Source organism: Heptranchias perlo, unplaced genomic scaffold, assembly GCF_035084215.1.
Source record: "Heptranchias perlo isolate sHepPer1 unplaced genomic scaffold, sHepPer1.hap1 HAP1_SCAFFOLD_1299, whole genome shotgun sequence".
In the NCBI taxonomy this organism is placed as follows: Eukaryota; Metazoa; Chordata; class Chondrichthyes; order Hexanchiformes; family Hexanchidae; genus Heptranchias; species Heptranchias perlo.
Genome location: NW_027138537.1, coordinates 5,569 through 30,848, shown reverse-complemented (window position 1 = coordinate 30,848; position 25,280 = coordinate 5,569). Strand labels below are relative to the sequence as shown.

The window sequence follows — 25,280 nt, the reverse complement described above, 5'->3', positions numbered from 1 at the left end:
GAGTGCTGTGCTGTGTACTCAGCGTGCTGTGCTGTATACTCAGCGTGCTGTGCTGTGTACTGAGTGTGCTGTGCTGCGTACTCAGAGTGCTGTGCTGCGTACTCAGAGTGCTGTGCTGCGTACTCAGCGTGCTGTGCTGTGTACTCAGCGTGCTGTGCTGTATACTCAGAGTGCTGTGCTGCGTACTCAGAGTGCTGTGCTGCGTACTCAGAGTGCTGTGCTGTGTACTCAGAGTGCTGTGCTGCGTACTCAGAGTGCTGTGCTGTGTACTCAGCGTGCTGTGCTGTATACTCAGCGTGCTGTGCTGTGTACTGAGTGTGCTGTGCTGCGTACTCAGAGTGCTGTGCTGCGTACTCAGAGTGCTGTGCTGCGTACTCAGCGTGCTGTGCTGTGTACTCAGAGTGCTGTGCTGCGTACTCAGAGTGCTGTGCTGCGTACTGAGTGTGCTGTGCTGTGTACTCAGCGTGCTGTGCTGTGTACTCAGCGTGCTGTGCTGTATACTCAGCGTGCTGTGCTGCATACTCAGCGTGCTGTGCTGCGTACTCAGAGTGCTGTGCTGTATACTCAGAGTGCTGCGCTGTATACTCAGCGTGCTGTGCTGCGTACTCAGAGTGCTGTGCTGTATACTCAGTGTGCTGTGCTGTATACTCAGAGTGCTGTGCTGCGTACTCAGAGTGCTGTGCTGCGTACTCAGAGTGCTGTGCTGTATACTCAGAGTGCTGTGCTGTATACTCAGCGTGCTGTGCTGCGTACTCAGAGTGCTGTGCTGTATACTCAGTGTGCTGTGCTGTATACTCAGAGTGCTGTGCTGCGTACTCAGAGTGCTGTGCTGCGTACTCAGAGTGCTATGTTGTATACTCAGTGTGCTGTGCTGTATACTCAGAGTGCTGTGCTGTATACTCAGCGTGCTGTGCTGCGTACTCAGAGTGCTGTGCTGCGTACTCAGCGTGCTGTGCTGTATACTCAGAGTGCTGTGCTGCGTACTCAGAGTGCTGTGCTGCGTACTCAGAGTGCTGTGCTGTATACTCAGAGTGCTGTGCTGTATACTCAGAGTGCTGTGCTGCATACTCAGCGTGCTGTGCTGCGTACTCAGAGTGCTGTGCTGTATACTCAGCGTGCTGTGCTGTATACTCAGAGTGCTGTGCTGTATACTCAGAGTGCTGTGCTGCATACTCAGCGTGCTGTGCTGCGTACTCAGAGTGCTGTGCTGTATACTCAGCGTGCTGTGCTGTGTACTCAGAGTGCTGTGCTGTGTACTGAGTGTGCTGTGCTGTGTACTGAGTGTGCTGTGCTGTATACTCAGCGTGCTGTGCTGTGTACTGAGTGTGCTGTGCTGTATACTCAGCGTACTGTGCTGTGTACTCAGAGTGCTGTGCTGTGTACTGAGTGTGCTGTGCTGTGTACTGAGTGTGCTGTGCTGTATACTCAGCGTGCTGTGCTGCGTACTCAGCGTGCTGTGCTGTGTACTGAGTGTGCTGTGCTGTATACTCAGCGTACTGTGCTGTGTACTCAGAGTGCTGTGCTGTGTACTGAGTGTGCTGTGCTGCGTACTCAGTGTGCTGTGCTGTGTACTGAGTGTGCTGTGCTGTATACTCAGAGTGCTGTGCTGCGTACTCAGAGTGCTGTGCTGCGTACTCAGAGTGCTGTGCTGTATACTCAGAGTGCTGTGCTGTATACTCAGAGTGCTGTGCTGTATACTCAGAGTGCTGTGCTGCATACTCAGCGTGCTGTGCTGCGTACTCAGAGTGCTGTGCTGTATACTCAGCGTGCTGTGCTGTATACTCAGAGTGCTGTGCTGTATACTCAGCGTGCTGTGCTGCATACTCAGCGTGCTGTGCTGCGTACTCAGAGTGCTGTGCTGTATACTCAGCGTGCTGTGCTGCATACTCAGCGTGCTGTGCTGCGTACTCAGAGTGCTGTGCTGTATACTCAGCGTGCTGTGCTGTATACTCAGAGTGCTGTGCTGTATACTCAGAGTGCTGTGCTGCATACTCAGCGTGCTGTGCTGCGTACTCAGAGTGCTGTGCTGTATACTCAGCGTGCTGTGCTGTGTACTCAGAGTGCTGTGCTGTGTACTGAGTGTGCTGTGCTGTGTACTGAGTGTGCTGTGCTGTATACTCAGCGTGCTGTGCTGTGTACTGAGTGTGCTGTGCTGTATACTCAGCGTACTGTGCTGTGTACTCAGAGTGCTGTGCTGTGTACTGAGTGTGCTGTGCTGTGTACTGAGTGTGCTGTGCTGTATACTCAGCATGCTGTGCTGCGTACTCAGCGTGCTGTGCTGTGTACTGAGTGTGCTGTGCTGTATACTCAGCGTACTGTGCTGTGTACTCAGAGTGCTGTGCTGTGTACTGAGTGTGCTGTGCTGCGTACTCAGTGTGCTGTGCTGCGTACTCAGAGTGCTGTGCTGCGTACTCAGAGTGCTGTGCTGTGTACTCAGCGTGCTGTGCTGTATACTCAGCGTGCTGTGCTGTGTACTGAGTGTGCTGTGCTGCGTACTCAGAGTGCTGTGCTGCGTACTCAGAGTGCTGTGCTGCGTACTCAGCGTGCTGTGCTGTGTACTCATGACCCTAACCGTCAGCAGAGAGAGATGATCAGTGCTGGGCTGGATTTATACAGCCTGCTCCGAGGTGAAGTGATTGTTTGACAGCTCTCGGCAGTATTGTCCTCTGAATGAAAAGGCCCCTCTCTATTGAAAACAATTTTACAACACCAAGTTATAGTCCAGCAATTTTATTTTAAATTCACAAGCTTTCGGAGGCTTCCTCCTTCGTCAGGTGAACGATGTGAAAAACCTGAGGAAGGAGGAAGCCTCCGAAAGCTTGTGAATTTAAAATAAAATTGCTGGACTATAACTTGGTGTTGTAAAATTGTTTACAATTGTCAACCCCAGTCCATCACCGGCATCTCCACATCATGACTGCCTCTCTATTGAAACAGCTGCTGTTTGTGGATTGACACCTGATTCGAATTAACAGCTCGATCATGTCTGTCCATTCAGGAGCAGTGTGATGAATCCTCTCAGTCACGATCCTTATACAGCAACTGCCCACAAGAGACAGCAAACCGTGTGTATCCAGGTGTGAACTGGTTGTTGGACGAGGGTTCGGGTGAACAAACTGCTTTATTGTTGGACGAGGGTTCGGGTGAACAAACACGGCTTCACAGGTGAGAGGAGCCAATGCTTTTCAGACCAAACCCATGTTGTGTTTTGAGAAAAGGTCAAAAGCTGAACAACAATCCTTGATTCTCAATATTGGGTCTTGCAGCGGCCTATCACCCAGGGGTGGGGTTTACTATCTTATTAGTGGGGGTGAGTGTGCCCAAACGGTGGGGGTTTGGGGTTGACGGTGTGACCGAGCAGGTGTATAAGGACAGGGATTTGCTCAGCGGTGTGCTGTGTGTTACAGGAGCAGACCCTGACTGAGAGGAGCCCATGATCAATCAGTGTCCAATCTACAATGCAGCCCCCTCTCACCGAGGATAACGGATTCACTCCGTGGTATCTGCCAGACATCCCCAACAAATCCTGGGAGCAAAATCACCACAGACTGCAGTGGTTCAAGGGGAAAGTCCAACCCTAACCCTAACCCTAACCCTCCTTCACCAGCCAATGAGGGGCGGGCAGTAAATGTGGCCTTGTCCGTGTGAAGCTCACCCTCAGAATCGAATCGGACCGAGACCGTCTACTACTGATTGCAGGAGTTTTTCACGTTGGATATCTCACCAGTGATCCCGGTATCATTCCTGTAACTGTACTCTTTTTTTTATTCGTTCATGGGATGTGGGCGTCGCTGGCGAGGACGGCATTTATTGTCCATCCCTAATTGCCCTTGAGAAGGTGGTGGTGAGCCGCCTTCTTGAACCGCTGCAGTCCGTGTGGTGAAGGTTCTCCCACAGTGCTGTTAGGAAGGGAGTTCCAGGATTTTGACCCAGTGACGATGAAGGAACGGCGATATATTTCCAAGTCGGGATGGTGCGTGACTTGGAGGGGAACGTGCAGGTGGTGTTGTTCCCATGCGCCTGCTGCCCTTGTCCTTCTAGGTGGTAGAGGTCGTGGGTTTGGGAGGTGCTGTCGAAGAAGCCTTGGCGAGTTGCTGCAGTGCATCCTGTGGATGGTACACACTGCAGCCACGGTGCGCCGGTGGTGAAGGGAGTGAATGTTTAGGGTGGTGGATGGGGTGCCAATCAAGCGGGCTGCTTTGTCCTGGATGATGTTGAGCTTCTTGAGTGTTGTTGGAGCTGCACTCATCCAGGCAAGTGGAGAGTATTCCATCACACTCCTGACTTGTGCCTTGTAGATGGTGGAAAAGCTTTGGGGAGTCAGGAGGTGAGTCACTCACTGCAGAATACCCAGCATCTGACCTGCTCTTGTAGCCACAGTATTTATATGGCTGGTCCAGTTAAGTTTCTGGTCAATGGTGACCCCCAGGATGTTGATGGTGGGGGACTCGGCGATGGTAATGCCGTTGAATGTCAAGGCGAGGTGGTTAGACTCTCTCTTGTTGGAAATGGTCATTGCCTGGCACTTGTCTGGCTCGAATGTTACTTGCCACTTATGAGCCCAAGCCTGGATGTTGTCCAGGTCTTGTTGCATGCGGGCACGGACTGCTTCATTATCTGAGGGGTTGCGAATGGAACTGAACACTGTGCAATCATCAGCGAACATCCCCATTTCTGACCTTATGATGGAGGGAAGGTCATTGATGAAGCAGCTGAAGATGGTTGGGCCTAGGACACTGCCCTGAGGAACTCCTGCAGCAATGTCCTGGGACTGAGATGATTGGCCTCCAACAACCACTAACATCTTCCTTTGTGCTGGGTATGACTCCAACCACTGGAGAGTGTTCCCCCGAATTCCCATTGACTTCAATTTTACTAGGGCTCCTTGGTGCCACACTCGGTCAAATGCTGCCTTGATGTCAAGGGCAGTCACTCTCACCTCACCCTGAGTGTGTGATCCCTGTAACCATCCTGTACTGAGTGTGTGATCCCTGTATCATTCCTGTACTGAGTGTGTGATCCCTGTATCATTCCTGTACTGAGTGTGTGATCCCTGTATCATTCCTGTACTGAGTGTGTGATCCCTGTATCATTCCTGTACTGAGTGTGTGATCCCTGTATCATTCCTGTACTGAGGGTGTGATCCCTGTATCATTCCCGGACTGAGTGTGTGATCCCTGTATCATTCCCGTACTGAGTGTGTGATCCCTGTATCATTCCTGTACTGAGTGTGTGATCCCTGTATCATTCCCGTACTGAGTGTGTGATCCCTGTATCATTCCTGTACTGAGTGTGTGATCCCTGTATCATTCCCGTACTGAGTGTGTGATCCCTGTATCATTCCTGTACTGAGTGTGTGATCCCTGTATCATTCCCGTACTGAGTGTGTGATCCCTGTATCATTCCTGTACTGAGTGTGTGATCCCTGTATCATTCCTGTACTGAGTGTGTGATCCCTGTATCATTCCCGTACTGAGTGTGTGATCCCTGTATCATTCCTGTACTGAGTGTGTGATCCCTGTATCATTCCCGTACTGAGTGTGTGATCCCTGTATCATTCCTGTACTGAGTGTGTGATCCCTGTATCATTCCCGTACTGAGTGTGTGATCCCTGTATCATTCCTGTACTGAGTGTGTGATCCCTGTAACATTCCTGTACTGAGTGTGTGATCCCTGTATCATTCCTGTACTGAGTGTGTGATCCCTGTATCATTCCTGTACTGAGTGTGTGATCCCTGTATCATTCCCGTACTGAGTGTGTGATCCCTGTATCATTCCTGTACTGAGTGTGTGATCCCTGTATCATTCCTGTACTGAGTCTGTGATTCCTGTATCATTCCTGTACTCGTACTGTCTGTGATTACTGTATCATTCCTGTACTCGTACTGTCTGTGATTCCTGTATCATTCCTGTACGTGTACTGTCTGTGATTCCTGTTTCATTCCTGTACGTGTACTGTCTGTGATTCCTGTATCATTCCCGTACTGAGTGTGTGATCCCTGTATCATTCCTGCACTGAGTGTGTGATCCCTGTATCATTCCTGTACTGAGTGTGTGATCCCTGTATCATTCCCGTACTGAGTGTGTGATCCCTGTATCATTCCCGTACTGAGTGTGTGATCCCTGTATCATTCCCGTACTGAGTGTGTGATCCCTGTATCATTCCTGTACTGAGTGTGTGATCACTGTATCATTCCTGTACGTGTACTGTCTGTGATTCCTGTATCATTCCTGTACGTGTACTGTCTGTGATTCCTGTATCATTCCTGTACGTGTACTGTCTGTGATTCCTGTACGTGTACTGAGTGTGTGATCCCTGTATCATTCCTGTACGTGTACTGTCTGTGATTCCTGTATCATTCCTGTACGTGTACTGTCTGTGATTCCTGTACGTGTACTGAGTGTGTGATCCCTGTATCATTCCTGTACTCGTACTGTCTGTGATTCCTGTATCATTCCTGTACTCGTACTGTCTGTGATTCCTGTATCATTCCTGTCCGTGTACTGTCTGTGATTCCTGTATCATTCCTGTACGTGTACTGTCTGTGATTCCTGTATCATTCCTGTACGTGTACTGTCTGTGATTCCTGTATCATTCCTGTACGTGTACTGTCTGTGATTCCTGTATCATTCCTGTACGTGTACTGTCTGTGATTCCTGTATCATTCCTGTACGTGTGCTGTCTGTGATTCCTGTATCATTCCTGTACGTGTACTGTCTGTGATTCCTGTTTCATTCCTGTACGTGTACTGTCTGTGATTCTTGTTTCGTTCCTGTACTGAGTGTGTGATCCCTGTATCATTCCTGTACGTGTACTGTCTGTGATCCCTGTATCATTCCTGTACGTGTACTGAGTGTGTGATCCCTGTATCATTCCTGTACGTGTACTGTCTGTGATTCCTGTATCATTCCTGTACGTGTACTGTCTGTGATTCCTGTTTCATTCCTGTACTGAGTGTGTGATCCCTGTATCATTCCTGCACTGAGTGTGCGATCAGTGATACTGCTTTGCAAAGTAAAGGTAAGTCCATGTGAATGGCAAAATTTGCACAATTTATTATTTTAGATGTTGAAAGGAGTGATGAAATAGACAAACCTCGCTGTGATAACAGTCTTCTGTTGAGTGACCTATGATGTAACTAGATATTGGGCGGTAATGTTACTCTCCATGTCGTACAGCACATGGGGTCCACTCCAATGGAGACCAATGACATTAAACCCAAGAGAATATCTAGTGCAGATCTGAATTCTGTAACTGTGCTCTTTAAAGTCACGTTTTTTCAGTTTTGATTTCTCCATAAATTTTTTCTCTAACCAACATCTCAATTTATTCCACGAAATTCTGAGATCCATTGCAAGAAAAGATAGAAAAATCCAACTTCTAGTGGCTTCTCCTAGTTCTGTTTCTACATATTGTCACTTTTTAAAAATCCTTCTAATCTATTCATTGGGAAACATTCTGAAGAAGAAGAATATGAGGTCAGTCCATGTGATGAGATGGTCCCTCTCCTGAGATACGAGATCTCGTTGTCTCTTCAATATGTCGGTTGTTTGATGATCACTTGAATCGGGTAGAAGGTGTTGATCAGCTCTTCTGGGAGATTCTGCAGTTTGGTTATGAACAAAAATTGGAATTTTTCTGTTCGTGCAGATGAGAATTGATTGCGGGAATATTCTGGCCCATCTCCGGGTCGAATCAACGACAGGTACCTACCAAGAGAAAGGTTACAAACAGCATTTATATTGTGCCTTTAATATGGACAAAATGTCCCAGCGCACTTCACAGAGATGTGCTGCCCCTCGGTGACATCATCTGAAAACACGTCAGGTTCCACATGTACTCTGACGGCACCAGCTCGACCTCACCACCACCCTCGACCCCTCCACTGTCCCTCATCTCTCACACTGCTGGTCCGGCATCCAGTACTGGACGAGCAGAAATTTCGTCCAACTAAATATTGGGAAGACCAAAGCCATTGTCTTCAGTCCCCGCCACAAACTCCGTTCCCTCGTCACCGACTCCATCCCTCTCCCCGGTCACTGTCTGAGGCTGAACCAGACCGTTCGCAACATCAGCGTCCTATTTGACCCTGAGATGAGCTTCTGACCCCATATCCTCTCCATCACCGAGACCACCTACTTCCACCTCTGTAACATCGCCCGTCTCCGCCCCCGCCTCAGCTCATCTGCTGCTGAAACCCTCATCCGTGCCTTTGTTACCCCCAGACTGGACTATTCCAATGCTCTCCTGGCCGGCCTCCCATCTTCCACCCTCCATAAACTTGAGCTCATCCAAAACTCTGCTGCCTGTATCCTAACTCGCACCAAGTCCCGTTCACCCATCACCCCCTGTGCTCACTGACCTACATTGGCTCCCGGTCCGGGAACGCCTCGATTTTAAAATTCTCATCCTTGTGTTCAAATCCCTCCATGACCCTCGCCCCTCCCTATCTCTGTAACCTCCTCCAGCCCTACAACCCTCCGAGATCTCTGCGCTCCTCCAATTCTTGCCTCTTGAGCATCCCCGATTTTAATCGCTCCACCATTGGCGGCCGTGCCTTCAGCTGCCTGGGCCCTAAGCTCTGGAATTCCCTCCCTAAACCTCTCCACCTCTCTCTCCTCCTTTAAGACGCTCCTTAAAACCTGCCTCTTTGACCAAGCTTTTGGTCACCTGTCCTAATATCTCCTTATGTGGCTCGGTGTCAAATTTTGTTTGATAATCGCTCCTGTGAAGCACCTTGGGACGTTTTACTAAGTTAAAGGCACAAAATAAATGCAAGTTGTTGTTCTAATCAAAGAAATGGACACCAAGCAAAAGAGGGTGATATTAGGAGCGGTGAAGAAAAGCTCGTTTATAGAGGGGGTTTTAAGAAGGGTCTTCAAGGGGGAGAAAGGGGTTTCGGGAGTGAATTTCAGAGCGAGGGGCCTAGGCAGCTGAATGGTGGGGAGGAGGGAGGAGGAATGAACTGGAGGCCAGAGTGAGAGGAACTGATAATTTGGGGGAGTGGGTGGTAGAGCTGGAGGAGGTTGTGGAGATAGGAAGATGCCATGAAAGGATTTCAACACGAGGATCAGAATTTTAAATCTGAGGCACTGGAGAACTGAGAGGCAATGTAGGGTCAGCGAGGACAGGGGAGATGGGGGAGCGGGACTTGGTGTGGGATAGGACACGGCAGCAAAGTTTTGGATGAGCTGAAGTTTATGGAGGATGGGAGGCTGGTCAGGTGAACATTGGAAAAGTCAAGTCTGGAGGTGAAAAAAGCATTGGTGAGGGTTTCAGCAGCAGATGAGCTGAGGCAGGGGTGGAGACGGACGATGTTACAGAGGTGGAAGTAGGCGGTCTTGGTGCTGGAGACAATATGGGGTCAGGAGCTCATCTCAGGGTTGAACAGAGCGCCGAGATTGCAACCAGAACTGGTTCAGCCTCAGACAGTGGGTGTGGAGGGGATCGGAATCAGTGGCGAGGGATGGAATTTGTGGCAGGGGGCCAAAGACAATGGCTCTGAATTTCCCCAATATCTAACCGGAGGAAATTGCAACTCACCCAAGACTGGATGTCGGACGACCAATCAGAGGTGGCACAAAGTGCATGGATCGTGAGAGGTGGCAGAGGGATGGAGCTGGGAGTCATTAGTGTACATGTGGGAGCTGGGAGTCATTAGTGTACATGTGGGAGCTGGGAGTCATTAGTGTACATGTGGGAGCTGGGAGTCATTAGTGTACATGTGGGAGCTGGGAGTCATTAGTGTACATGTGGGAGCTGGGAGTCATTAGTGTACATGTGGGAGCTGGGAGTCATTAGTGTACATGTGGGAGCTGGGAGTCATTAGTGTACATGCGGGAGCTGGGAGTCATTAGTGTACATGTGGGAGCTGGGAGTCATTAATGTACATGTGGGAGCTGGGAGTCATTAATGTACATGCGGGAGATGGTCCCATGTCTGCTGATGATGTCACCGAGGGGCAGCATGAAAATGAGGAAGATGAGGGGGCCAAGGATAGATCTTGGGGGACTCCAAAGGGAATGGTGGGAAGAGAAGTCATTGCAGGAGATTCTCTGACTGTGACTGGAACAGGAAGAGTGGAACCAGATGAGGGGAGTCCCACCCAGCTGGACAACGAAGGAGAGGCTTTGGAGGAGGAAGGTGTTATCCAAGGCTGCAGAGGATGATAAGGAGGGATGGAGGACCAGGGCCTTTGTGACATTGATTAGGGCCGTTTCAGTACAGCATCAGGGCTGGAAACTCGGTAGTTAAAATGGGCCCAAAAGAGCCCTGTTATCCAGCTGACAGGAGTACTGATTGGAGGATTGGAGACAGAGATCAGTTTGCCTGATTGGTGGACTCGGGTTGAGTGAAAGCTCGTCACTGTGGAGAGTCAGTCCCTACCTGTCACTCTGGAGTAATTCCTTGCTCAGCAACTTCTCCATCAGCCCCGCCTGGATCTGATCAAACACCCTTGTCACTACTTCAAACATGTTCACCTCCATCATGTCGATCACAAGCATCTTCCCGTATCTCGAGGAAACACACACCGTTAGTTGGCCCTCCCATTGCTCCATCTGAGAACAGTCGATCCTCCTAATTACAGACGGTTCTCAGTTCACTCACACGGAACCTGAGAACAGTGGTGTTCCCCAGGGGTTGGTGCTGGGACCACTGCTTTCCTTGATATATATTAATGACTTGGACTGGGGTGTACAGGGCACAATTTCAAAATTCGCAGATGACACAAAACTTGGAAGTGTAGTGAACAGTGAGGAGGATAGTGATAGACTTCAAGAGGATATAGACAATCTGGTGGAATGGGCGGACACGTGGCAGATGAAATTTAACACAGAAAAATGCGAGGTGATAGATTTCAGTAGGAAGAATGAGGAGAGGCAATATAAGGATTAATTAACAATCTTGTTGTGCGGGGTCCCTTAGGGAAGAGCGACCATAACATGATAGAATTCCTCATTAAGATGGAGAGTGAAGTAGTTGAATCCGAAACTAGAGTCCTGAATCTAAATAAAGGAAATTACGAAAGTATGAGGTGTGAGTTGGCTATGATAGATCGGGGAACTTTACTAAAAGGGATCATGGTGGATAGGCAATGGCTAATATTTAAAGAACGTGTGCAGGAATTACAACAATTATTCATTCCTGTCTGGCACAAAAATAAAACAGGAAAGGTGGCTCAACCGTGGCTTACAAAAGAAATTAGGGATAGTATTGGATCTAAAGAGGAGACATATAAAATTGCCAGAAAAAGTAGCAAGCCTGAGGATTGGGAGCAGTTCAGAATTCAGCAAAGGAGGACAAAGAGATTGATTAAGAGGGGGAAAATAGAGGATGAGAGTAAACTAGCAGGGAACATAAAAACTGACTGTAAAAGCTTCTATAAATATGTCAAGAGAAAAAGATTAGTGAAGACAAATGTAGGTCTCTAACAGTCAGAAATAGGGAAAATTATAATGGGGAACAAAGAAATGGCAGAACAATTAAACACATACTTTGGTTCTGTCTTCACAAAGGAGGACACAAATAACCTGCCAGAAATATTAGGGAACCAAGGGTCTAGTGAGAGGGAGGAACTGAAGGAAACCAGTATTAGTAAAAAAAATAGTGCTAGGGAAATTAATGGGGCTCAAGGCTGACAAATCCCCAGGGCCTGATAATCTACATCCCAGAGTACTAAAGGAAGTGGCCCTGGAAATAGTGGATGCATTGGTGATCACTTTCCAAAATTCTATAGACTCTGGAACAGTTCCTACAGATTGGAGGGTGGCAAATGTAACCCCACTATTTAAAAAAGGAGGGAGAGAAAAAACAGGGAATTACAGACCAGTTAGCCTAACATCAGTAGTGGGGAAAATGCTAGAGTCTATTATAAAAGATGTGATAACAGAACACTTGGAAGGCATTAACGGGATTGGACAAAGTCAGCATGGGTTTATGAAAGGGAAATCATGCTTAACAAATCTACTGGAGTTTTTTGAGGATGAGTGAACTGAATGTAACATTTCCAAGTTTGCAGACGACACAAAGCTGGGGTGGAATGTGAGCTGTGAGGAGGATGCAAAGAGGCTCCAATGTGATTTAGACAAGTTGGGTGAGTGGGCAAGAACATGGCAGATGCAGTATAATGTGGATAAATGTGAGGTTATCCACTTTGGTTGTAAAAATGGAAAGGCAGATTATTATCTGAATGGTGATAGATTGGGAAAAGGGGAGGTGCAACGAGACCTGGGTGTCCTTGTACACCAGTCGCTGAAAGCGAGCATTCAGGTGCAGCAAGCAGTTAGGAAGGCGAATGGTATGTTGGCCTTCATTCCAAGAGGATTTGAGTACAGGAGCAGGGATGTCTTACTGCAGTTGTACAGGGCCTTGGTGAGACCACATCTGGAGTATTGTGTTCAGTTTTGGTCTCCTTATCTGAGGAAGGATGTCCTTGCCATGGAGGGAGTGCAACGAAGGTTTACCAGACTGATTCCTGGGATGGCAGGACTGACGTATGAGGAGAGATTGGGTCGACTAGGCCTATATTCACTAGAGTTTAGAAGAATGAGAGGTGATCTCATCGAAACATATAAAATTCTAACAGGACAAGACAGACTGGATGCAGGGAGGATGTTCCCGATGGCTGGGGAGTCCAGAACCAGAGGTCACAGTCTCAGGATACGGGGTAAGCCATTTAGAACCGAGATGAGGAGAAATTTCTTCACTCAGAGGGTGGTGAACCTGTGGAATTCTCTACCACAGAAGGCAGTGGAGGCCAAGTCATTAGATGTATTCAAGAAGGAGATCGATATATTTCTTAATGCTAAAGGGATCAAGGGATATGGGGAAAAAGCGGGAACGGGGTACTGAGTTAGATGATCAGCCATGATCATTTTGAATGGCGGAGCTGGCCCGAAGGGCCGAATGGCCAACTCTTGCTCCTATTTTCTATGTTTCTATAAACTAGAGAGCACAATTCTAAAAGGGGTGCAGGAACAGAGGGATCTGGGGGTATATGTACACAAATCATTGAAAGTAGCAGGGCAGGTTGGGAAAGTAGTTAAAAAAGCATATGGGATCCTGGGCTTTATAAATAGAGGCATAGAGTACAAAAGCAAGGAAGTCATGATGAACCTTTATAAAACACTGGTTCGGCCACAACTGGAATATTGTGTCCAGTTCTGGGCACCGCACTTTAGGAAGGATGTGAAGGCCTTAGAGAGGGTGCAGAAGAGATTTACTGGAATGATTCCAGGGATGAGGGACTTTAGTTACGTGGACAGACTGGAGAAGCTGGGGTTGTTCTCCTTGGAACAGAGAAAGTTGCGAGGAGATTTGATCGAGGTGTTCAAAATCATGAAGGGTCCGGACAGAGTAGATAGAGAGAAACTGTTCCCATTGGTGGAATGGTCAAGAACCAGAGGACATAGATTTAAGGCGATTGGCAAAAGAACCAAAGGTGACATGAGGAAAAACTTTTTTACACAGCGAGTGGTTAGGATCTGGAATGCACTGCCCGAGGGGGTGGTGGAGGCAGATTCAATCATGGCCTTCAAAAGGGAACTGGATAAGTACTTGAAAGGAAAAAATTTGCAGGGCTACAGGGATAGGGCGGGGGAGTGGGACTAGCTAGATTGCTCTTGCATAGAGCCGGCACGGACCCGATGGGCCGAATGGCCTCATTCTGTGCTGTAACCTTTCTATGATTTCTATGTACATTCGACCCTCCTAATTACAGGCGATTCTCAGTTAATGCCACACGGACCCTGAAATTGGAGCCAATCATTGCACCAAGCTCACTGAACATTACCACCTAAACTGACCCATCGAAGGGCACTCAGTTCTTGGTGCCCAATGGGGCTGTTCCAAGGGGGTAAATGTCTGTCAGTTTCTCAACAACTGGCACGTGAAACTGCTCTGGTGAATAATTGACGGGAGAAGACCTGCAGCACTGCACACGCAGATCACCCAGGGTCATTAGGCAGTGTGAATATTTACTGGTGGCCCTTTACCTGAACAAGCAGCCAGGAGATAAATTCCACGATCCTGTCCTCCCAGTCGGAATTCACAGGTAGTGCAGCACAGGAACAGGTCAAATCCGACAGGTCACAGTCAGTCAGTGTCTGACAGTGTAACAGACAGTCAGTCAGTCAGTGTCTGACAGTGTAACAGACAGTCAGTCAGTCAGTGTCTGACAATGTAACAGACAGCAGTCAGTCAGTGTCTGACAGTGTAACAGACAGTCAGTCAGTCAGTGTCTGACAATGTAACAGACAGCAGTCAGTCAGTGTCTGACAGTGTAACAGACAGTCAGTCAGTCAGTGTCTGACAGTGTAACAGACAGCAGTCAGTCAATGTCTGACAGTGTAACAGACAGTCAGTCAGTCAGTGTCTGACAGCGTGTAACAGACAGCAGTCAGTCAATGTCTGACAGTGTAACAGACAGCAGTCAGTCAGTGTCTGACAGTGTAACAGACAGCAGTCAGTCAGTGTCTGACAGTGTAACAGACAGCAGTCAGTCAATGTCTGACAGTGTAACAGACAGTCAGTCAGTCAGTGTCTGACAGTGTAACAGACAGCAGTCAGTCAATGTCTGACAGTGTAACAGACAGCAGTCAGTCAGTGTCTGACAGTGTAACAGACAGCAGTCAGTCAGTGTCTGACAGCGTGTAACAGACAGCAGTCAGTCAATGTCTGACAGTGTAACAGACAGTCAGTCAGTCAGTGTCTGACAGCGTGTAACAGACAGCAGTCAGTCAATGTCTGACAGTGTAACAGACAGCAGTCAGTCAGTGTCTGACAGTGTAACAGACAGCAGTCAGTCAGTGTCTGACAGTGTAACAGACAGCAGTCAGTCAATGTCTGACAGTGTAACAGACAGTCAGTCAGTCAGTGTCTGACAGTGTAACAGACAGTCAGTCAGTGTCTGACAGTGTAACAGACAGTCAGTCAGTGTCTGACAGTGTAACAGACAGTCAGTCAGTGTCTGACAGTGTAACAGACAGTCAGTCAGTCAGTGTCTGACAGTGTAACAGACAGTCAGTCAGTGTCTGACAGTGTATTAGATTAAAAGAAGAGACCTATAATGTTGCCAAGAAGAGTAGTAAGCCTGAGGATTGGGAGAGATTTAGAAACCAGCAAAGGACGACCAAAAAATTGATAAAGAGGAAGAAAATAGAATGAGAGTAAACTATCAAGAAATATAAAAACAGATTGTAAGAGCTTCTACAAGTCCGTAAAAAGGAAGAGAGCAGCAAAAGTAAACGTTGGTCCCTTAGAGGCTGAGACAGGAGAAATTATAATGGGGAATCAGGAAATGGCAGAGACGTTAAATAAATATTTTGTATCTGTCTTCACAGTAGAAGACACAAAAAACATACCAGAAATAGTGGGGAACCCAGGGTCTAATGAGAGTGAGGAACTTAAAACAATTAATATCACTAGAGAAAAAGTACTGGAGAAATTAATGGGACTAAAAGCCAATAAATCCCCTGGACCTGATGGCCGACATCCGAGGGTTCTAAAAGAGGGGGCTGCAGAGATAGTGGATGCATTGGTTATAATCTTCCAAAATTCCCTAGATTCTAGAACGGTCCCAGTGGATTGGGAGGTGGCAAATGTGACCCCGCTATTCAAGAGAGGGAGAGAGAAAACAGGGAACTACAGGCCAGTTAGCCTGACATCAGTCGTCGGGAAAATGCTGGAATCCATTATTAAGGAAGTGGTAACAGGGCACTTAGAAAATCATAATATGATTAGGCAGAGTCAACATGGTTTTATGAAAGGGAAATCGTGTTTGACAAATTTATTAGAGTTTTTTGAGGATGTAACCAGCAGCGTAGATAAAGGGGAATCAGTGGATGTCGTATATCTGGATTTTCAAAAGGCATTCGATAAGGTGCCACATAAAAGGTTGTTACACAAGATAAGGGCTCATGGGATTGGGGGTAATATATTAGCATGGATAGAGGATTGGTTAACGGTCAGAAAACAGAGAGTAGGGATAAACGGGTCATTCTCAGGTTGTCAGACTGTAACTAGTGGGGTGCCGCAAAGATCAGTGCTCGGGCCTCAGCTATTTACAATCTATATTAATGACTTAGATGAAGGGACCGAGTGTAATGTATCCAAGTTTGCTGACGATATAAAGCTCGGTGGGAAAGTAAGCTGTGAGGAGGACACAAAGAGTCTGCAAAGGGATATAGACAGGTTAAGTGAGTGGGCAAGAAGGTGGCAGATGGAATACAATGTGGGGAAATGTGAGGTTATTCACTTTGGTAGGAAGAATAGAAAAACAGAATATTTTTTAAATGATAAGGAACTATTAAATGTTGGTGTTCAGAGAGACTTGGGTGTTCTTGTACACGAAACACAGAAAGTTAACATGCAGGTACAGCAAGTAATTAGGAAAGCAAATGGTATGTTGGCCTTTATTGCAAGGGGGTTGGAGTACAAGAGTAAGGAAGTCTTGCTGCAATTGTACAGGGGTTTGGTGAGACCTCACCTGGAGTACTGTGTACAGTTTTGGTCTCCTTATCTAAGGAAGGATATACTGGCCTTAGAGGCAGTGCAACGAAGGTTCACTAGATTGATTCCTGGGATGAGAGGGTTGTCCTATGAGGAGAGATTGAGTAGAATGGGCCGATACTCTCTGGAGTTTAGAAGAATGAGAGGTGATCTCATTGAAACATATAAGATTCTGAGTGGGCTTGACAGGGTAGATGCTGAGAGGCTGTTTCCCCTGGCTGGAGAGTCTAGAACTAGGGGGCATAGTCTCAGAATAAGGGGTCGGACATTTGAGACTGAGGTGAGGAGACATTTCTTCACTCAGAGGGTTGTGAATCTTTGGAATTCTCTACTCCAGAGGGCTGTGGATGCTCAGTCATTGAATATATTCAAGGCTGAGATAGATTTTTGGACTCTAAGGGATATGGGGATCGGGCAGGAAAGTGGAGTTGAAGTCGAAAATCGGCCATGATCTTACTGAATGGCTCAAGGGGCCGTATGGCCTACTCCTGCTCCCATTTTTTGTGTTCTTATGTAACAGGCAACAATCAGTCAGTGTCTGACAGAGTAACAGGCAGCAGTCAGTTGGTGTCTGACAGTGTAACAGACAGCATTCAGTTGGTGTCTGTCAGTGTAACAGGCAGCAGTCAGTCGGTGTCTGTCAGTGTAACAGACAGCATTCAGTCAGTGTGTGACAGTATAATGGACAGTCAGTCTGTTAGTGTCTGACAGTGTAACAGACAGCAGTCAGTTGGTGTCTGTCAGTGTAACAGGCAGCAGTCAGTCGGTGTCTGTCAGTGTAACAGGCAGCAGTCAGTCGGTGTCTGTCAGTGTAACAGACAGCATTCAATCAGTGTCTGTCAGCGTAACAGACAGCAGTCAGTCAGTGTGTGACAGTATAATGGACAGTCAGTCTGTTAGTGTCTGACAGTGTAACAGACAGCAGTCAGTGTCAGACAGTGTAACAGACAGCAGTCAGTATCAGACAGTGTAACAGACAGCAGTCAGTCAGTATCAGACAGTGTAACAGACAGCAGTCAGTATCAGACAGTGTAACAGACAGCAGTCAGTCAGTATCAGACAGTGTAACAGACAGCAGTCAGTGTCTGGCAGTATAACAGACAGTCAGTCAGTGTCTGACAGTGTAACAGACAGTCAGTCAGTCAGTCAGTGTCTGACAGTGTAACAGACAGTCAGTCAGTCAGTGTCTGACAGTGTGACAGTCAGTCAGTCAGTCAGTGTCTGACAGTGCGACAGTCAGTCAGGTCAGTGTCTGACAGTGTGACAGTCAGTCAGTCAGTGTCTGACAGTGTAACATACAGTCAGTCAGTGTCTGACAGTGTAACAGACAGTCAGTCAGTCAGTCAGTGTCTGACAGTGTAACAGACAGTCAGTCAGTGTCTGACAGTGTGACAGTCAGTCAGTCAGTGTCTGACAGTGTGTCAGTCAGTCAGTGTCTTACAGTGTGACAGTCAGTCAGTCAGTCAGTGTCTGACAGTGTAACAGACAGTCAGTCAGTCAGTCAGTGTCTGACAGTGTAACAGACAGTCAGTCAGTCAGTCAGTGTCTGACAGTGTAACAGACAGTCAGTCAGTGTCTGACAGTGTAACAGACAGTCAGTCAGTCAGTCAGTGTCTGACAGTGTAACAGACAGTCAGTCAGTGTCTGACAGTGTAACAGACAGTCAGTCAGTCAGTCAGTGTCTGACAGTGTGACAGTCAGTCAGTCAGTCAGTCAGTGTCTGATAGTGTGACAGTCAGTCAGTCAGTCAGGTCAGTGTCTGACAGTGTGACAGTCAGTCAGTCAGGTCAGTGTCTGACAGTGTGACAGTCAGTCAGTCAGTCAGGTCAGTGTCTGACAGTGTGACAGTCAGTCAGTCAGTGTCTGACAGTGTGACAGTCAGTCAGTTAGTCAGGTCAGTGTCTGACAGTGTGACAGTCAGTCAGGTCAGTGTCTGACAGTGTGACAGTCAGTCAGTTAGTCAGGTCAGTGTCTGACAGTGTGACAGTCAGTCAGTCAGGTCAGTGTCTGACAGTGTGACAGTCAGTCAGTCAGTCAGGTCAGTGTCTGACAGTGTGACAGTCAGTCAGTCAGTCAGGTCAGTGTCTGACAGTGTGACAGTCAGTCAGTCAGGTCAGTGTCTGACAGTGTGACAGTCAGTCAGTCAGTGTCTGACAGTGTGACAGTCAGTCAGTTAGTCAGGTCAGTGTCTGACAGTGTGACAGTCAGTCAGGTCAGTGTCTGACAGTGTGACAGTCAGTCAGTCTGTCAGGTCAGTGTCTGACAGTGTGACAGTCAGTCAGTTAGTCAGGTCAGTGTCTGACAGTGTGACAGTCAGTCAGTCAGTGTCTGACAGTGTGACAGTCAGTCAGTTAGTCAGGTCAGTGTCTGACAGTGTGACAGTCAGTCAGTTAGTCAGGTCAGTGTCTGACAGTGTGACAGTCAGTCAGTCAGGTCAGTGTCTGACAGTGTGACAGTCAGTCAGTCAGTCAGGTCAGTGTCTGACAGTGTGACAGTCAGTCAGTCAGTCAGGTCAGTGTCTGACAGTGTGACAGTCAGTCAGTCAGGTCAGTGTCTGACAGTGTGACAGTCAGTCAGTCAGTGTCTGACAGTGTGACAGTCAGTCAGTTAGTCAGGTCAGTGTCTGACAGTGTGACAGTCAGTCAGGTCAGTGTCTGACAGTGTGACAGTCAGTCAGTCTGTCAGGTCATTGTCTGACAGTGTGACAGTCAGTCAGTTAGTCAGGTCAGTGTCTGACAGTGTGACAGTCAGTCAGTCAGGTCAGTGTCTGACAGTGTGACAGTCAGTCAGTCAGTGTCTGACAGTGTGACAGTCAGTCAGTTAGTCAGGTCAGTGTCTGACAGTGTGACAGTCAGTCAGTCAGTGTCTGACAGTGTGACAGTCAGTCAGTCTGTCAGGTCAGTGTCTGACAGTGTGACAGTCAGTCAGTTAGTCAGGTCAGTGTCTGACAGTGTGACAGTCAGTCAGTCAGTGTCTGACAGTGTGACAGTCAGTCAGTCAGTCAGGTCAGTGTCTGACAGTGTGACAGTCAGTCAGTCAGTGTCTGACAGTGTGACAGTCAGTCAGTTAGTCAGGTCAGTGTCTGACAGTGTGACAGTCAGTCAGTCAGTGTCTGACAGTGTGACAGTCAGTCAGTCTGTCAGGTCAGTGTCTGACAGTGTGACAGTCAGTCAGTCAGTCAGGTCAGTGTCTGACAGTGTGACAGTCAGTCAGTCAATGTCTGACAGTGTGACAGTCAGTCAGTTAGTCAGGTCAGTGTCTGACAGTGTGACAGTCAGTCAGTCAGTGTCTGACAGTGTGACAGTCAGTCAGTCAGTCAGGTCAGTGTCTGACAGTGTGACAGTCAGTCAGTCAGGTCAGTGTCTGACAGTGTGACAGTCAGTCAGTCAGTGTCTGACAGTGTGACAGTCAGTCAGTTAGTCAGGTCAGTGTCTGACAGTGTGACAGTCAGTCAGTCAGTGTCTGACAGTGTGACAGTCAGTCAGTCTGTCAGGTCAGTGTCTGACAGTGTGACAGTCAGTCAGTTAGTCAGGTCAGTGTCTGACAGTGTGACAGTCAGTCAGTCAGTGTCTGACAGTGTGACAGTCAGTCAGTCAGTCAGGTCAGTGTCTGACAGTGTGACAGTCAGTCAGTCAGTGTCTGACAGTGTGACAGTCAGTCAGTTAGTCAGGTCAGTGTCTGACAGTGTGACAGTCAGTCAGTCAGTGTCTGACAGTGTGACAGTCAGTCAGTCAGTGTCTGACAGTGTGACAGTCAGTCAGTCTGTCAGGTCAGTGTCTGACAGTGTGACAGTCAGTCAGTCAGTCAGGTCAGTGTCTGACAGTGTGACAGTCAGTCAGTCAATGTCTGACAGTGTGACAGTCAGTCAGTTAGTCAGGTCAGTGTCTGACAGTGTGACAGTCAGTCAGTCAGTGTCTGACAGTGTGACAGTCAGTCAGTCAGTCAGGTCAGTGTCTGACAGTGTGACTGTCAGTCAGTCAGGTCAGTGTCTGACAGTGTGACAGTCAGTCAGTCAGTCAGGTCAGTGTCTGACAGTGTGACAGTCAGTCAGTCAGTGTCTGACAGTGTGACAGTCAGTCAGTTAGTCAGGTCAGTGTCTGACAGTGTGACAGTCAGTCAGTCAGTGTCTGACAGTGTGACAGTCAGTCAGTCTGTCAGGTCAGTGTCTGACAGTGTGACAGTCAGTCAGTCAATGTCTGACAGTGTGACAGTCAGTCAGTTAGTCAGGTCAGTGTCTGACAGTGTGACAGTCAGTCAGTCAGTGTCTGACAGTGTGACAGTCAGTCAGTCAGTGTCTGACAGTGTGACAGTCAGTCAGTTAGTCAGGTCAGTGTCTGACAGTGTGACAGTCAGTCAGTCAGTGTCTGACAGTGTGACAGTCAGTCAGTCAGTCAGGTCAGTGTCTGACAGTGTGACAGTCAGTCAGTCAGTCAGTGTCTGACAGTGTGACAGTCAGTCAGTCAGTCAGGTCAGTGTCTGACAGTGTGACAGTCAGTCAGTCAGTCAGTGTCTGACAGTGTGACAGTCAGTCAGTCAGTCAGTGTCTGACAGTGTGACAGTCAGTCAGTCAGTGTCTGACAGTGTGACAGTCAGTCAGTCAGTCAGTGTCTGACAGTGTGACAGTCAGTCAGTCAGTGTCTGACAGTCTAACAGGCAACAGTCAGTCAGTGTCTGACAGTGTGACAGTCAGTCAGTCAGTCAGTGTCTGACAGTGTGACAGTCAGTCAGTCAGTGTCTGACAGTGTGACAGTCAGTCAGTCAGTCAGTGTCTGACAGTGTGACAGTCAGTCAGTCAGTCAGTGTCTGACAGTCTAACAGGCAACAGTCAGTCAGTGTCTGACAGTGTGACAGTCAGTCAGTCAGTCAGTGTCTGACAGTGTGACAGTCAGTCAGTCAGTGTCTGACAGTGTGACAGTCAGTCAGTCAGTCAGTGTCTGACAGTGTGACAGTCAGTCAGTCAGTCAGTGTCTGACAGTCTAACAGGCAACAGTCAGTCAGTGTCTGACAGTGTAACTATAATCAGTTCATTCCCGACCACATTAACTTCACAAAACAGTAGACGAGGCCAGTATTGTTGATCTCATGGTTGACATTCTCGTCCTTCTCCTTGAACTCGATGATTACCTTATTGCTCCGAGGAGCCCGAGTCGGAGAACCTCAGGCTGCATGTGAGCGGGATTGAGAGCGTCGTAAAAATTGGTGTCACGGTATCGCAGGAATATGCTGGCTTGGCCAGAGGGGTCAATAATGAGAGGCCACCTGAAACACAGTGGAGTGGAATGACTCGGCACAGTGTAGCAAGGATACGGGGGGAGGGGAAGGTGATCGGCTGCTTTTTACCTGTGATAAAATGCACCTTGGGGTGAGGTTTACAGATTTACACTCCCCCAGAGCACGGTGTCAGGGGACGGGTCCTTATCGGGAATTCAGTCCTGCAGCAGCACCTCCCCCCTCCCCCCTCCCCCCGCCCCCCCGAACCCCGTCACCTCCTCCAGTGTAGGACAAGAGCAGCAATGTCTGGGAACAATGTCAAGTTCCCCTCCATCCTGACTTGGAAATATATCGCCGTTCCTTCATCGTCGCTGGGTCAAAATCCTGGAACTCCCTTCCTAACAGCACTGTGGGAGAACCTTCACCACACGGACTGCAGCGGTTCAAGAAGGCGGCTCACCACCACCTTCTCAAGGGCAATTAGGGATGGGCAATAAATGCCGGCCTCGCCAGCGACGCCCACATCTTCAAAACGCAGCCACTCCTTCCTCTGCCATCACTGACCCGCCCACAACTCAGACTTGAGCAGCAGAAGTTGTTGCTTCCATCACCACTCCACGATCCACCTTCCAACCCTGACCCTTCACCCCGACCCACCTTCCAACCCTGACCCTTCACCCCAACCCACCTTCCAACTCCCGACCCTTCACCCCGACCCACCTTCCAACTCCCGACCCTTCACCCCGACCCACCTTCCAACTCCCGACCCTTCACCCCGACCCCCGACCCTTCACCCCGACCCACCTTCCAACTCCCGACCCTTCACCCCGATCCACCTTCCAACCCCCGACCTTTCACCCCGATTCATCTTCCAACTCCCGACCCTTCACCCCGACCCACCTTCCAACTCCCGACCCTTCACCCCGACCCCCGACCCTTCACCCCGACCCACCTTCCAACTCCCGACCCTTCACCCCGATCCACCTTCCAACCCCCGACCTTTCACCCCGATTCATCTTCCAACTCCCGACCCTTCACCCCGACCCACCTTCCAACTCCCGACCCTTCACCCCGACCCACCTTCCAACTCCCGACCCTTCACCCCGATCCACCTTCCAACCCCCGACCTTTCACCCCGATTCATCTTCCAACTCCCGACCCTTCACCCCGACCCACCTTCCAAGTCCCGACCCTTCACCCTGACCCGCCTTCCAACCCCCGACCCTTCACCCCAACCCGCCTTCCAACTCCCGACCCTTCACCCCGACCCGCCTTCCAACTCCCGACCCTTCACCCGACCCGCCTTCCAACTCCCGACCCTTCACCCCGACCCGCCTTCCAACTCCCGACCCTTCACCCCGACCCGCCTTCCAACTCCCGACCCTTCACCCCAACCCGCCTTCCAACTCCCGACCCTTCACCCCGACCCGCCTTCCAACTCCCGACCCTTCACCCGACCCGCCTTCCAACTCCCGACCCTTCACCCCGACCCGCCTTCCAACTCCCGACCCTTCACCCCGACCCGCCTTCCAACTCCCGACCCTTCACCCCGACCCGCCTTCCAACTCCCGACCCTTCACCCCGACCCACCTTGCAACTCCCGACCCTTCACCCCGACCCGCCTTGCAACTCCCGACCCTTCACCCCGACCCACCTTCCAACTCCCGACCCTTCACCCCGACCCACCTTCCAACTCCCGACCCTTCACCCCGACCCACCTTCCAACTCCCGACCCTTCACCCCGACCCACCTTCCAACTCCCGACCCTTCACCCCGACCCACCTTCCAACTCCCGACCCTTCACCCCGACCCACCTTCCAACTCCCGACCCTTCACCCCGACCCACCTTCCAACTCCCGACCCTTCACCCCGACCCGCCTTGCAACTCCCGACCCTTCACCCCGACCCACCTTCCAACTCCCGACCCTTCACCCCGACCCACCTTCCAACTCCCGACCCTTCACCCCGACCCACCTTCCAACTCCCGACCCTTCACCCCGACCCACCTTCCAACTCCCGACCCTTCACCCCGACCCACCTTCCAACTCCCGACCCTTCACCCCGACCCACCTTCCAACTCCCGACCCTTCACCCCGATCCACCTTCCAACCCCCGACCTTTCACCCCGATTCATCTTCCAACTCCCGACCCTTCACCCCGACCCACCTTCCAAGTCCCGACCCTTCACCCTGACCCGCCTTCCAACCCCCGACCCTTCACCCCGACCCGCCTTGCAACTCCCGACCCTTCACCCCGACCCGCCTTCCAACTCCCGACCCTTCACCCGACCCGCCTTCCAACTCCCGACCCTTCACCCCGACCCGCCTTCCAACTCCCGACCCTTCACCCCGACCCGCCTTCCAACTCCCGACCCTTCACCCCGATCCACCTTCCAACCCCCGACCTTTCACCCCGATTCATCTTCCAACTCCCGACCCTTCACCCCGACCCACCTTCCAACTCCCGACCCTTCACCCCGACCCACCTTCCAACTCCCGACCCTTCACCCCGATCCACCTTCCAACCCCCGACCTTTCACCCCGATTCATCTTCCAACTCCCGACCCTTCACCCCGACCCACCTTCCAAGTCCCGACCCTTCACCCTGACCCGCCTTCCAACCCCCGACCCTTCACCCCAACCCGCCTTCCAACTCCCGACCCTTCACCCCGACCCGCCTTCCAACTCCCGACCCTTCACCCGACCCGCCTTCCAACTCCCGACCCTTCACCCCGACCCGCCTTCCAACTCCCGACCCTTCACCCCGACCCGCCTTCCAACTCCCGACCCTTCACCCCAACCCGCCTTCCAACTCCCGACCCTTCACCCCGACCCGCCTTCCAACTCCCGACCCTTCACCCGACCCGCCTTCCAACTCCCGACCCTTCACCCCGACCCGCCTTCCAACTCCCGACCCTTCACCCCGACCCGCCTTCCAACTCCCGACCCTTCACCCCGACCCGCCTTCCAACTCCCGACCCTTCACCCCGACCCACCTTGCAACTCCCGACCCTTCACCCCGACCCGCCTTGCAACTCCCGACCCTTCACCCCGACCCACCTTCCAACTCCCGACCCTTCACCCCGACCCACCTTCCAACTCCCGACCCTTCACCCCGACCCACCTTCCAACTCCCGACCCTTCACCCCGACCCACCTTCCAACTCCCGACCCTTCACCCCGACCCACCTTCCAACTCCCGACCCTTCACCCCGACCCACCTTCCAACTCCCGACCCTTCACCCCGACCCACCTTCCAACTCCCGACCCTTCACCCCGACCCGCCTTGCAACTCCCGACCCTTCACCCCGACCCACCTTCCAACTCCCGACCCTTCACCCCGACCCACCTTCCAACTCCCGACCCTTCACCCCGACCCACCTTCCAACTCCCGACCCTTCACCCCGACCCACCTTCCAACTCCCGACCCTTCACCCCGACCCACCTTCCAACTCCCGACCCTTCACCCCGACCCACCTTCCAACTCCCGACCCTTCACCCCGATCCACCTTCCAACCCCCGACCTTTCACCCCGATTCATCTTCCAACTCCCGACCCTTC

General features: G+C 50.2%; 1 protein-coding gene across 1 annotated transcript; it reads right to left on the bottom strand.

Annotated features, from left to right (window-relative positions):
- Positions 1 to 7,032: 7,032 nt before the first annotated feature.
- Positions 7,033 to 21,769, bottom strand: LOC137308408 (IQ motif and ankyrin repeat domain-containing protein 1-like; the record flags this gene model as incomplete). The annotated part of the gene is made up of 3 exons (XM_067977146.1): positions 7,033 to 7,710; positions 10,388 to 10,516; positions 21,635 to 21,769. Coding segments are annotated over 3 exons (439 nt in total), but the record flags the coding sequence as incomplete, so codon positions are not given.
- Positions 21,770 to 25,280: the final 3,511 nt, after the last annotated feature.